The sequence below is a fragment of the Lacerta agilis genome, chromosome 7, assembly GCF_009819535.1.
Source record: "Lacerta agilis isolate rLacAgi1 chromosome 7, rLacAgi1.pri, whole genome shotgun sequence".
In the NCBI taxonomy this organism is placed as follows: domain Eukaryota; kingdom Metazoa; phylum Chordata; class Lepidosauria; order Squamata; family Lacertidae; genus Lacerta; species Lacerta agilis.
This window is the reverse complement of record NC_046318.1, coordinates 65760585-65774321: the sequence shown is the minus strand read 5'-3', so window position 1 is coordinate 65774321 and position 13737 is coordinate 65760585. Positions and strand designations below refer to the sequence as shown.

The 13737-nt window shown below is 38.4% G+C and overlaps 1 protein-coding gene across 7 annotated transcripts in view; it reads right to left on the bottom strand.

Moving 5' to 3' along the window:
- RIMS2 (regulating synaptic membrane exocytosis 2) overlaps window positions 1-13737 on the bottom strand; it is a 355451-nt gene that overhangs the window by 74028 nt on the left and 267686 nt on the right. Inside the window, exons 32-33 of one of the 7 annotated variants that reach the window (XM_033155715.1) lie at window positions 5228-5248; window positions 644-744 (exon numbers count right to left, since the gene is read on the bottom strand). The exons of 5 other annotated variants lie outside the window; for them this stretch is intronic. In XM_033155715.1, coding sequence (XP_033011606.1) covers window positions 644-744; window positions 5228-5248 — 122 coding nt within the window. The remainder of the gene's footprint in view (window positions 1-643; window positions 745-5227; window positions 5249-13737) is intronic. One more of the 7 variants, XM_033155721.1, reaches the window with a different exon arrangement.

Here is a 13737-nt window from a genome sequence, read left to right as displayed (position 1 = left end):
GAATGAGATATAGAACATATATATTTTTTAAAAAAATGTTAATTCCAGACATGTACTAAATCAATTTATCTCTTTACAGTTTACTAAGCTCATTTCCTAATATTGGTACTCTCCATCACATGACTAATTGGTCATTAATCACTTTTTGAAGCAGGCAACTACTTTACATTCTTTCTATTCTTAGCACACTAGTTCTGATTTATATTCAATGAGAGCTTGGCAAAATTAATTATAGTTTACAAAATCTGATCAGAATCTCCTGACTGCAGTTCTATACACACTGACATGGGATTACCCTCCAACCCCCTTTGCACATGCGGAACACAGTTTTTCAAGTACAGAGAGGTGGGGTGGTTTTTCTCTCTGGCAATAAACCCTTGTACTTTGTAGGGTTCAACTCTTGAGGACCCTAACCTCAGGCAGACAACACTACAAAAAATGGGAGCTATAAGCCTTTTAGCATCAGGTAGTGAGTGACCTTGTGCAAAGGTCCAACCTACTGAATAGTGGGATTCACTTTAAAGTAAACATATACAGGATTCCACTCTTAATTACAAATGCTATCATGCAATGATTATTAGCATTTCACTGCCTGATTAAACAGTTACTCATTTTGCTGCTTTTCAAAACAAAATGCCCTTGCCTTTGAATGATAATCTTGCTCCAGCCTGGAGTCTGATCCTGCTACCTGTTTGTATTTGTTCATTTTCATTTGGCGATTTCTTTCTTCCACATCCATAGCACCTGTCAAATTCACAATAAAATAACCAGTTAATTTGCAATTCTGTGTTGTTTTTTAAAAAATGACATCAATATAAACATTTTTACTCATAATGGTGATTATTGGGAGATTGACTTAAATGATTATGTATGTTCTTTAACATAAACATTAAATCCATTCTTTTGTTTGTGATGAATAAGATAGCTACAAAGGCAAAAACACATATACAAACAAACAAAAAACCCAATCATTGAGAATTTAATTGTTTAACACCAACCATGTCAACATTTAACATGGTTCTAATATAAGGTTTTGACAAGATTTCTTGCTGATGCTAGACTATCCAAGAGGAAAAACAAACAAACAAACCTATTATGATTTTTAAAAAGCAGAAGCACATGGAACAAGCATATAGATTTCCAAAGTGGAAATCTTTTTTTAATGTGCCAGTAACGAAGGCCAGCTTAACACGATCAGTCAACACAAAGTGATGTTTCCTCATAATTTTTATATATAGAAGCTATCCTGTAAAATTTACTTCCAATGAAATCAAATAATCTTGATATGACATTTTCTGTATTTTAAAAAATGAGCATGGGCAATATACTCAGAGTAGACCTAATGGGGAGGAAATGGACACAAACCCATTCATTTCAATGGATTTACTCTGAACATGATTAACATTGGATATCTATCCTATGTTTGTGAGCCTAACAATTAATCCTTAAAATATTTGGATACATTGTCAAATATGTTCATCCTCGTGGCATGGAAGAACGACTTATAAGACTAATACTTTTTATCCTAACAGAAAATTTAAAGTGTAAAAGCTATTCTTAAGAGTAAAAGCTACATTCTCCTTCACTGAATATTAGCATGTAGAAGCTAACAAAAAGTTTTATATTAATGGCTGCTGTATGTATTTATTTAAGAAATTCCCAACAACCATTTCTGCAACACAACTATCAAACAGTAATTGCAAATATATAATACAGTAATGTGTTTCATGTAAGCAGTTTAGTTAAGCAGGATATTGTAGTAACAATCTAGAACAGAATGAAACTGCAGTCAAGTGTCAGAAATGTATACCAAATATTATAATGGAGGGTGAGAGAACAAGAATATGCATGCAATGAGGTGCTAAAGCTTTTTTTATATATAATGGCAAATTGTTGCTCAAAGGGGCTTCGAAAATGATACAGGAGGCTTTCCTCAGACATACATATGCTTAAGTTTCTCTGGACTGAAGCCATTCTTCTGTAGCCCTGTGATTATGAGGTCTGCTGTTCTCACTTAGACATAAATCAGAAGTACATGTAATTTTTTAAGAATATCCAAGCCAAATTTAAAAGAAATAACAGTAACTGCTGCTACTGATCAATAATTTAGGAAACAAAATAAAAGAACTATGACCAAGATTCATGTACAATACCAATGATACTAATCTCTTCTACATTCTCCCTTAATTATGATAATACTTTTAATATCAAATATGGATATGAATTAACTATGTCCTAGTTAATGTACAAAATACACATCCTGCTAGCAGGGATTCCTCTTTCGGGTGGGGGGGGTGAAACTTGGGGGGAGGACCCCCTCCAGGGCCAGCTGCCTGGCTTGGTTTTTTTACGGGAGAGAAAAACTCCCAGCTAGATTAGTGGAAGGGGGTCCCCTGGAAAACGTCAAGGGGAGGGGGGTTATATTTTGCTAACTACTTTTTTAAAAACAAGTTTTTATATTAAAATACACATCAGAGAAGCAAACTATAGAAATGCTATATTGGTGCTTGGCATTTTCTTGTAAACAACCTTTATTGGATTTTATCCAACCATCTCTTAGATGAGTCTGATAATGCAGTTGCAATGCATTCAGAGTGGTGACACCAAGCCTTTGAAACTCCCTCCTGCTACATATCAGTCAAACACCATCACTATTATTTTTTTGGGTGCCGACTGCAAACCTCCTTTTCAGCAACACTTTTAAGTGGAGATTTTTTATCCCAATCGGTATCTGCATTGGAATTGAATTTTTTATATATATGGAATGGTTTTAATTGCTCTTATATATTGTTTTATACATTTTTTGTTTATGTTATTATTGTTAACCATTCTGAGATGTTTCATAGGAAGTGGTTAATAGTGTAATAATGTTAATTAAATCAATAAATTATTGATATGCATAGTATCATCATCATCATCTAAATCTGTTTAAATGAATGAACATATGCAAATGAGCAACCCCTTTATCTCCTCCACTTGCAAGGAAGTCAGGTCTTACATGGGCATATCTAACAAAAAAAAATATTTTTCAAGGAATGTAAAGGAATGTAAGCCCAGTATTTAATCCTTAAACATTTATTAAGGAAGCCACTGCAATCCGTGTAGTTGTGTAGGCTAGACAGATTTCTATGTTATATTGTTCTTGGGATCCCAATCATGTACGCCATGTCAAAGACGCAACAGTTAACAAGAGAAAAACATTTCTGCCATAGGATGACACTTGTATTTTGTTTTCCAAAACAGATTTTCAAGTTTGTGACAAGGGGAAGGGGGGTTGTTTTTGTTTTGTCTTTAAAGTAAGACAATATGGTGATGAGACAGATGTCCGTTGTACTGCTTACCCCAAAGCAGTTTTCCTGAATACAGCCAACTTCACTATTTTTGGAAAATAGCAGCTGGTGAAACATACCATTGCAGCTTCCATTTTAAATACTGAGTTTCTAGTCCATTCTAGATTCAGGAAAGGTTTGAAAATACTGCCTCTCTCTAAAGATGAAGAGATCAAATGTCTACCCAAGGTTCTATACCTGAATAACTGTCATTATTGTTTTCATATAATATTCTGAATTTCTATGGTCCCATCATCATGTAGTTGAGTTGACCCGAGTTGACAACCAATACTACTCTTGTGGCAATATACTGTACAGAATATTTCAGTCTCTGACTGTGTGGCATTTTAAGGAAAGTCTTTTGTATCCCCTTACTCAAAAAGATTTGAGCATATTTATACCATGAAGTAGGTAAGTGGCGGCTTTGTTGTAAACTAAGTATGATCCCATTTTTGAGAATATAAATCATGTTGATTTCATATGTATAAAATATATTTAAAGATACATATGCAAGAGATGCAGGGATCTAGAACAGGCATTCAAGGCCTAAAAATGTGTACAAGTGAACCGGCCCATAAACCAGCATGATGTCTCTGTAATTCCTTAGACAATGACATTCCACAAATGCTAGCTTCAAAATGCCCCTTCCTACACACTTGTTTGATGATAAAAGCACTGCAGCCTCAATCTGATGAGACCCAGCTCATGGTTTAGCATGCCCATGGCATAGTGGTGTGAGAGCCAGCATGGTGTAGTGGTTAACAGCAGTGGACTCATAATCTGGTGAACCAGGTTCGCTTCCCCGCTCCTCCACATGCAGCTGCTGGGTGACCTTGGGCTAGTCACTGTTCTCTGAAGCCTCTCAGCCTCACTCACCTAAAACTAATAACAAGCCTGATGGGAGATGTCACTTTCATGTCCATTTCAAGGAGCGTAAATACCAGGTAATCAGTGTAATTAAGCAACTGTGATGGGGGGGGGTTATTTTGATTTGAGAGCTAATAAAGTGATTTCCATTCAAAATTCCACCTTTCATACAATTTTAAAGGTCTCTTGCTTCATTAATAATCCTCTTCAGCTTCAATTAGAAATGTAGCCTCCCTCTGGGCATGATTGTTTTAAAGCAGGGGAAGGGGAACTTGTTTATTCCTGCTACTAACCTGTGGATATCCTGTTTCTTGTTGCTTATGGAGGGTTTTGTGTACTTTTATGGCTTTCTACCTTTAGGGTCAAAAATTCTTATCCTCTTAGGTTTTACTCTACGTCATAGCAGGCAGAGCAATCCAAATTCCCTTTGTGCCAGGCTGGAGGTGGATTGGGCTGTTCTCTTCCTGCAGAGTGACGCCAGTGCAGTCATCAGAACAGCATCAGGCCCTGTGTGATCACGTGACAGTAGTGGAGCCAGCTTGGGAATCCAACAGATCTGAAGCTGGCTCAGCCTTCCTCACCTTGCCCCTGGAAGGCCCCATTTTGGTCCTGCTTAAGAGTCTGACTTATTGGCTGTGCATTTGTTAGTTGATAAGGAAAAAGAAGGAATCAAGTAAAGGTGTGGTTTCCTGGGCTTCAAACTTGATTAGTTGTGGTGGGGCCTGTATGTTGAGGTGGCCACAGCTTTTCAACTAGCAGTTTTATTTTGTTTTATTGTGTTTTTATGTATGTTGGAAAACACCCAGTGGCTGAAGCAACCCAGCCAGATGGGTGGGGTACAAATTAACAACAACAACAACAACAGTTGCATGGAGAGCCCATGAAGTGCTGGTAGGCTATAACCACAAAGAGGACTATTTGAGTCAATCCTTTCAAAACAATATTTTCAGCCCAAGGCATACAGTCAGTAACACACTGGAGATTATTATAGTTACAGAAGAAATAACAAAACAGTCAATAAACTGCCCTACCTTCATCCCCATTCTCTGGCACTGCAATGTGTTTAAAAAAGGGAGAGAAAATGCAAAAATAAAAATGAAGATATGGCAGAAATAATGGATTTTTAAAAATAAAACAAGCATGAATAAAATACAACAAAACATTTTTTTCTTTAGCTGGTCAACCATAGCTGGTGCTCCATTTTTAAAGATGTATCCACATCATTGACAATGTTCCTGGGTCTCAAGTATAGGCTTATCAGAGGAAACTGATGGGCATTTGTTCACTTCTAGAATCATTAACACTGTGTTCACAAAAAGCAGCACAGGAGGCGTCAAATACAGTTAGCTTATGCTTCTTTTCTCTAGAATGACCGGTGAATGAAAAAGAAGCATGCATGCTGTATTTTTAGCACAATCTGTTCAATATGTAGCCAAGCTGGACTGGCAGAAAACTGAATGGTGCAGAATTGTTTCCAATGGCTACTTGAAGCAATTTTGTGGAAAATTAATTTGTAGCAAGGCTTTGCCTTGAGTGTTGACTGTGGTATGGCTTTCTCTGTAGTGTGAGTCAGCCATGTTGGCTGCACTACTCAAGATGCTTTCCTATATTTTATTTTGTGCAATATATGCTTTCAAGTCTTAAAATGTATGTCACTTAGGTATTTTGTATGTTGAAAAGTATGGAAATTCCTATCAACCTGTCAATCAATCAATCAATCAATAACAGTGTGAATAATAATTCTGGCTAATTGAGAAAAGGGAACCAGGAAGAAGGTGCTTTCGAACACTGAACCAAATACTTTGCGAGCAGGCCACAGGAGAGCCACTGGAATACTAGCTGTGCACAGTTGGCTGACCAGCAGACATACCGGTAGTTCAGGGGAAAACTCAGTGAAAGCTTGGGCAGAGTGAACATATATACTGTAGCTATTAAAATGAACAAATGGAGAGTTTGTCCAAAATTCCTTTGGTGTACAGAATTATTGGAACACATTCTTAATTTGTATGGGATGCAAACAAGAAGTACTGCCAGAACCTGGACTTAAGCACTACATAGTAGGTAGGCTACAAGTGATCGCCAAAGAAGAAGAGGAAGTAGGCAATCTTTAATTATGCTGCCTGGTCTGTCTAAATCAGGGGTAGTCAACCTTTTAATACGAGCGGCAGACTCGTAATCTGGGGAACCGGGTTCGTGTCTCCGCTCCTCCACATGCAGCTGCTGGGTGACCTTGGGCTAGTCACACTTCTTTGAAGTCTCTCAGCCTCACTCACCTCACAGAGTGTTTGTTGTGGGGGAGGAAGGGGAAGGAGAATGTTAGCCGCTTTGAGACTCCTTCGGGTAGTGAAAAGCGGGATATCAAATCCAAACTCTTCTTCTTCTTTCTTGATGGTAAAATTTCCTTACTGCCCACTAGTGCTCAATGGAAGGCAGATTCAGCTTGTGCCATAGAACCCCCTACCACCTACCTGGAATCCTGAAACACCCACTAGTGGGCGGTAGGGACCAGGTTGACAACCCCTGGTCTAAATGATGCCAGCAGTTAAGGTTTCATGTAGCCAGAGTGAGTTCTTTACATATGTTACAATATGTAAGAGACTCACCAAACACTATCCATGGGAATTCTCTATGCCTTTGTCACACCTTCTTGGGAATGCTGATGTGAACGCTTTGCACTTGATAGTGCTGCAGTATTGAGTCCCTTACATTTGTGTATAAACACACACACACACACACACACGTATACATGATCATGGAGGCAGAAGGATGAATGCTTGTTAAGAGTAGTAAGTTCCCCCATTCACTGTCCAGCACACAAAAGTTAAATTTTTTATACAAGGAGAGGGAGCACAGATTTCTCCATGGATAAAGTGTACATTAGAAAAGAATTTTATGAGAGAAATGTGCTCCTAAGTATTTCATTCTATCAAAAGCATAGTACAGTAAGTCTTTATGAGAACAACAACTTCAAATTTGGTGATGACCTGTTCCTCCAGATCAGTGGCACAGCAATGGACACCCACATGGCCCCACAGTATGCCAACATCTTCATGGCAGATTTAGAACAACGTTTCCTAAACTCCTACCCACTCAAACCTCTCTTGTACCTGTGATACATTGACGATATTTTTATTATCTGGACACATGGTCAACACACCCTGGACACCTTCCACCAGACATTCAATGGCTTTCACCCCACCATCAACCTAACAATGAACCAATCTATGCAAGAAATACAGTATAGTCCTTTTCAACTATACCACATGCAAGTGTTTTGCTGTCTTAAGAAATACAAGATGGCATGCCTCCCCTATTCCAGGTACCAAAGCCAACTGACTAATAATTGACTCTTAATTCAGCACTGGTGAGGGGACAGCATGCTCCTCTACACCTGAAGGCAGTGAAGCAGGACGCAGCTGCCTCTCTCTGTCCTGCTCTGATCCCACATTTGGTTGCTCAAAAACTACATCAAAAACTGCATGCCAACAGAAAGCATGTCAAGAAAAATGAAAGGCTTGAATTCTTAGGAGGAGGAAAAAGTTTTGCCATGTGATTTTCCTGCATATGTAGGCCAGCTGTAAGAACAAAATAACATGTGAAACAGCATTTCACCAGCATTTTTGTTTATATTGGGGTGGATAAATTTGTTTAGCCTGCTCATGAATGCTCATGGGGAACATTACGGGGGCTACATACAAATGGCGGGCAGGGCCAAAGGGGAAAAAAAGTGCACTGTCTGCTATATTCTACTCACTCAAAAGCTAGATCATTCCACAACACATCTAATCTCCAGCCAGGCAAAGAAAGAGGCATCACCATAGTTCAAGGACACCTTTCAGACAGATGAAAGACCATGAGGACCATGGCCCCAGGATGGGCCATGCCTGGGAAGACTCTTAAAGGCTGGATAAGAAGGCATTGAGGGCTGCATTTGACCCCCAGGCTTGAGATTCCTCAGTCCTGATTTAAATAACAGGAAACTGTAGTGGGTTTGCTATTTCATCTCTTCTGTGCATTCAGAAAAATCACATGGTACAGCCCTCATTGGTGTACATGATTTTTTTAAAAGACATGTCAATGCTTCAAAATGTGAGTCTGTAAGATTTACCTGCTAAATGCAAGTTTGCTGCAACAAATTCTTAGCAATGAGAATCTTTTAGCCTTTGGAAACAAAACCATCTCAGAGTGGAAGAACAGTTTTAAAGGAATAAAAACAACAATGATATAAATGACAAATGAGACTTTTAACCCTTCTGTTTCAACTGTAATGAACCATCATGATGTAGTTAAACAACTTTTCCCACCATGCAATTGGGCGTCCATCTCAAAAGCATTTAATAACTATGGGTTGTATCCCACAAATATGCAGAACATGCTACCTTATTGCTTGGTAATATTTTGTTTCCAAACCAAAAGGCACTCAACCACCTATGTTCGCTATTAAAGGGGAGGATGATCTGGGTAACCTGACCACGAGCCTTCAATATTTCATAAACAGTCTGGAGTATAAACTGCAGTATATATGAGGCATGTAAGAAGAAATTGTTCTAAAATAAAAGACAATACCCTTTTTCTCTGGAAATATGACACACCTAAAGGGAAACCATAACTCCTCCAAAAGACACTGTTATTAGGAGAAGGAATTACAAGCAGCAAAGGAATGGCTCATAAAATAAGTAGAATCTAGGAGAATAAATAGCCGGAGTGTAACCTTTTGTGTGTGAGAGCGTAGCTCTATTTCTCTAAGCTCAAAATGCAGTAAGTCATCTCCTACCCTTTATGAAAACCACAGTTTATTACATGTGACCTTTCAGATTCATTGGAATCATCAGCACCAACCAGTATAGTCAAATGCTACTACTAGGCACACAGTATCCCCTTACAGCTCACTGAAAATAAAAGAAATGTAAGTAAGTGCCAGAGTTTTATTAGGTTCTCACTTTACTCTGGCCAAGTAGATTGACAATAAACATCTCATAAGTAGGTTTTTATAGCAGACAATCTGCAACAGAAGATGACAGAGGAAAACTTTAGAAACCTTAATTTATTAGGGTTCCATAGGACACTTCATTGTACAAGCCTTAGTCAGAAAAGAATACTCAGTATTATTATTATTATTATTAGTAGTAGTAGTAGTAGTAGTAGTAAGAATAATAGTAAAGCAACTACCAATGGGAATGAATGCCCATATGAAACACGGTAACTAAGACTAGTAACACTTGCTCTTGTCCTCTTTGCAAACCTTAACATTTTTGTTGTTATTTAAAAAGTGCATAAGTACAAAAAGTTAGAAACAAAGCCCTCTGCATTTGTTCCATCAAGCTCCACCCATGGGGTTTATGGCAAGCAACAGAACACCCGTGACTAAAAAAACCAAGAATGCATGGAAGCTACCATGCCAAACAGGCCCACAAAAAAAAATTGGATCATCCACTTGCAATTTAACATCCCTGCCTAGAAGTAACTACAGTGGAACCTTGCTTCTTGAACGACTTAATTGAAGAACAAATAGGCTCCCAAACGCCGAAAACCCAGAAGGAAGTGTTCCGATTTTTGAACGTTTTTCAGAAGTCAATTAAAATCAAGAAAAATTTACAGCCATACTTAAAAGCATACGAAAGGTAAAATACTAAAATAAGATTCAAATTTCCTTAACTCTCAAAGCATCTGTGAAGGCTTCTCTAAACAAGAACGCTTTAAGCAAGATCTAGTAGTTCACCTACTGTGAATGGGAAATGCTGATGCAAGATAAACTCAAGATATATCAAAGAAGAAAGTGCTATTTTTGTTCACTAGAACAAAGCTCTAGCCTCATAGGAAGCGTTTCTATACATATAAGAAATCCAACAACTGGAGCTGCTCATACTTCAAACAATCTGAAAAGATGTGATTTTAATTTGTCTGAATTAATTTTAAGATGTATTTTAATTAATTGATGCCTGTTTTTATGTATACTGTGTTATTTTTATGATGTTAGCTGCTCTGAGCCTGGCTTCGGCTGCGGAGGACGGGGTACAAATAAAATTATTATTATTATTATTATTACAAGCAAGGTGGTTAAAAAACGCATATTTTCCCCACCTTTCAATGTAACTCATGTGAAATGGAGATTCTAATGTGCGTTATTTGTCGTAAATAAATATCCAGAAAATTGCAGCTGTTTTAACAAGTAGTGTGTTCTTGTATATGACTTTCAAACCTTACATATACTTTAACATAGATCACTATGGTGCTTCCCCACAATAATCTTCCCCTTATCTTCAGTGATCCTTATATAAAACATCACTGCTCAATACCCTGTCTTTAACGATTCCCTGTGCATAAAATTCAATGAGGCAGTTTCTATTTGGAAAGCAGACTATGACTATTTTTCTAGCAGACACTACCTCATTCAATTCACAGGACAGACAGTGCTCAGAGTTGCAGAGCAGGGTCACCCATCAAACACTCAAGACATTACGAGCTGACAGAATTAAATTTGCATGTACAATTTAAGACACAGGCAATGCTTCCTGATACAGTTCAACTAATAAGGTAATTAGCCATGATGTTGGTGAATAAGCTGCAGTAACCAAGTATAGATTAGGGGTTTATCTTTTACAGTGACTTTCAAAACGGCATTGTTGTAGTTTATAATCTGCATGTGCTGCAAAAAGCTTTACTGTTGAATGCTAAAGCATTCTGAAAATGTAGTACATATTATTCATTCAATGCTGAATAGTCAGACAACCCTTCCCACATTAAAATGACTTAATGTCTCACCACGCCTCACTCCTCACTGGCCACCCTCTGATCCCTCCTTGAGTGCTTTTGCCTTGACCTGTAATAATGCCTCTTGCCTGTGTCACTGGAGGTGGTGTGTGTGTTTATGTGTGTCTGGATTGCTGACTACTGTACAAAGGTAGGAGCCATATGCACCACCCTTTGGACCCTTCACTGGCATGTGACCCCCCCCCCCCCAGGTTGCCCATGAGGGAACATGGGCCTCAGGCTGAAGAAGACTGATCTGTGTTAGACTGTGTTTAAAGCTTTTGCTTTTAGAAAAACGGAAACAAGATGAGGTGATGGTAGGTGAATTAAAACAGATGCTGCATTAAAGATAGTTTCTGACATTTTTCTAAGCACAATTTCTCATCCAATTAATCCCACATAGAGGTGTGAGATTTCCAAATCAGAAACACATATTTTGAGTAAGAAAAAATCACAACCTGACTCATGAAACCTATTCATATGAAGAATTTTTTTTTTTTTTTAAATGTTTTGAGTAGTCCATACACATTGATATATTTTGGAGAAACAAAGTTTGTTTGGCTTAATCAACTTATTGAATTCAAAGAAGACAGTAAAAAACTGTCTTGAACCTAAAGCACTTTGCCACCAACTAAGCTGTATTTTCCAATTGCTATGCTACCACACCCCAAACCACAATTAAACATCAGCACTGCTGATACAGTACCACAGATGTTTACGTGGGGTATCTAAGTGTTTCTGCTTATCAGCTACTGTGCTGCAAGAAAGAGAATGAAGTAACTGTTCATACTTCCTTAAGATAACAGTGCAAAATGTATGTCACCCTAATAAATGATATATTCTTATGTGTGCAATTGAGGCAGGATAATGTAACAGGGCTATAGACCAGGAACGGAACAATTCAAGAGTAGTGAGAAGAGTATTCATGAATGAAGAGGCTCTGTAATAAAGTCCACAACATCTATCAATGGAAGAGCATAAGTAAGTACCAAGGTACTACACACCACTAAAATAAAGATGCAGCATTAAAGCAGGAATCTGACAAACCTTTGGATATAATTTGATGTTTCATTAGGAGAGAAACTGTGGGCAAAGTTTATACCAAACCTTGATAAAAATTGGATAAAACTGGTAGAAGACAGATAGCATACTGCATTCAGATGATGTGCAACCAGTTAGCCACTATGGGGGCAATCCGACACAAGATCCTCCAGGCTAAGAAGCTTAGGATGAAGCAGATCTCTGGCTCAGCCACCTGCTTCCTGGTTCAGGTGGCATTAAGTGTCCAGTCACAGCTCAGCTGAAGATACACCAGTGTAACTTGCTCATCCTAGCTCAGCTGGCTGAACCAAACCTAAATGAGACGAAACTGGTGTAAGTCCCCCCAAAAGGGGTGTTCCGGTAGTGTTTTGGGGGCATGACCAGAGAGGAGTGTTTCCTAAGCCCACTCAGCTTGGTAATGTGAATTGGTAACCCAGCATGGAACAGTATTTTAAATGCTTGTTTCCTTTTTGTCAGGCTTAGGCAGAGCAGCAGAAGCAGCCCTGCTGCCGAATGGGGTTTGGATCAGGCGTATCTTTACACCAGCTTAAATTATACTGGCTTGCTTCATGCCAGCTTCTTGTCAATAGAATTGCTTCATTTATTTATAAACCATGGGAAGTCGAAGTCCACCAAGAGCTATCAGTCATACTATTTTATTTTACTTTATTTAACAAAATTTGTACACCACTTAATTGTAAATGAAGTATCCAAAACATACTAGCGTTAGGGTCATGTCAAGGCCCTCCTGGAAAAGTTGACCAAGGCATCGGAGATGCTGAGGGGCATTCAGCAGATTTCCCTCTCCCTCAACCTGCCCACCCAGAGAGGCTCCCTAGATCTGAGAGCTGCTGTTGAACTGCGAAGGAAAACTAGCAGCTGCAGCAGTGTTCCCCACTTCTGGCTACAAAAAACAACAGCCATGGAACAAAGAAGAATGGATCATTTCGGGTACGTGGTCCTAGAAAGCAATCTCCCAACATCTTCTATTTGAACAAAGCATGCCAGCCGGTATAAAAGACCAATATCGTACAATGAAGAAGCAGTTGCTTTTTAACCCACAAGAATGCAGGAATCTTTAGCCCAACATGGGGCTCAAACCCACAACCCAGAGATTAAGAATCTTAATCTATTTACCAGCAGAACTATTAAGAAGTGTGTAATGGTTTAATTGTTTATACTAATAAGTTTATTGTTTTATTATTTCCGTAAACCACTTAAGTTTTTTATGATCAAGCAGTTCTGTATAATAATTTAATAAATAAATAAACAAAGGTGCAAATGTGAACCATGCCACTTAGGTAGAAGCAGGAATAGCACCATGTGTGGGAAACCATTAACCCTCTACAAAAGGTGAAGTGGTATATTATTTAATGAGATGTTCAGAGGCACCTTGTGCAAGTTTTATCATATGCTGAAGCTTGTTACAAGGGTAGCATGTTCAGACACAGAAGTTTCATACTGCCCTCTAACAGATCTGTTCCTCTGAATTCTATCCATGTGCACATAGAGTTCCCCTTTATTCTGTTATGGCATAATTCAGATTAATAATGGGCACATAAAACCACTCTACTTTCCTACTATTCTGTACTAGAAAACACATAAGGAGGAACTGGGCTTCTGTGAACCTTTAATCCTTTTTACATCAGCTATTTTTCTAATTTCCCTAGCCAGTGACTGCTATTTGAAGTACTTAGATCTTGTTCAACCTAGTTTTGTGGCCAATGACCCTCTTCACTATGGCTAGAGA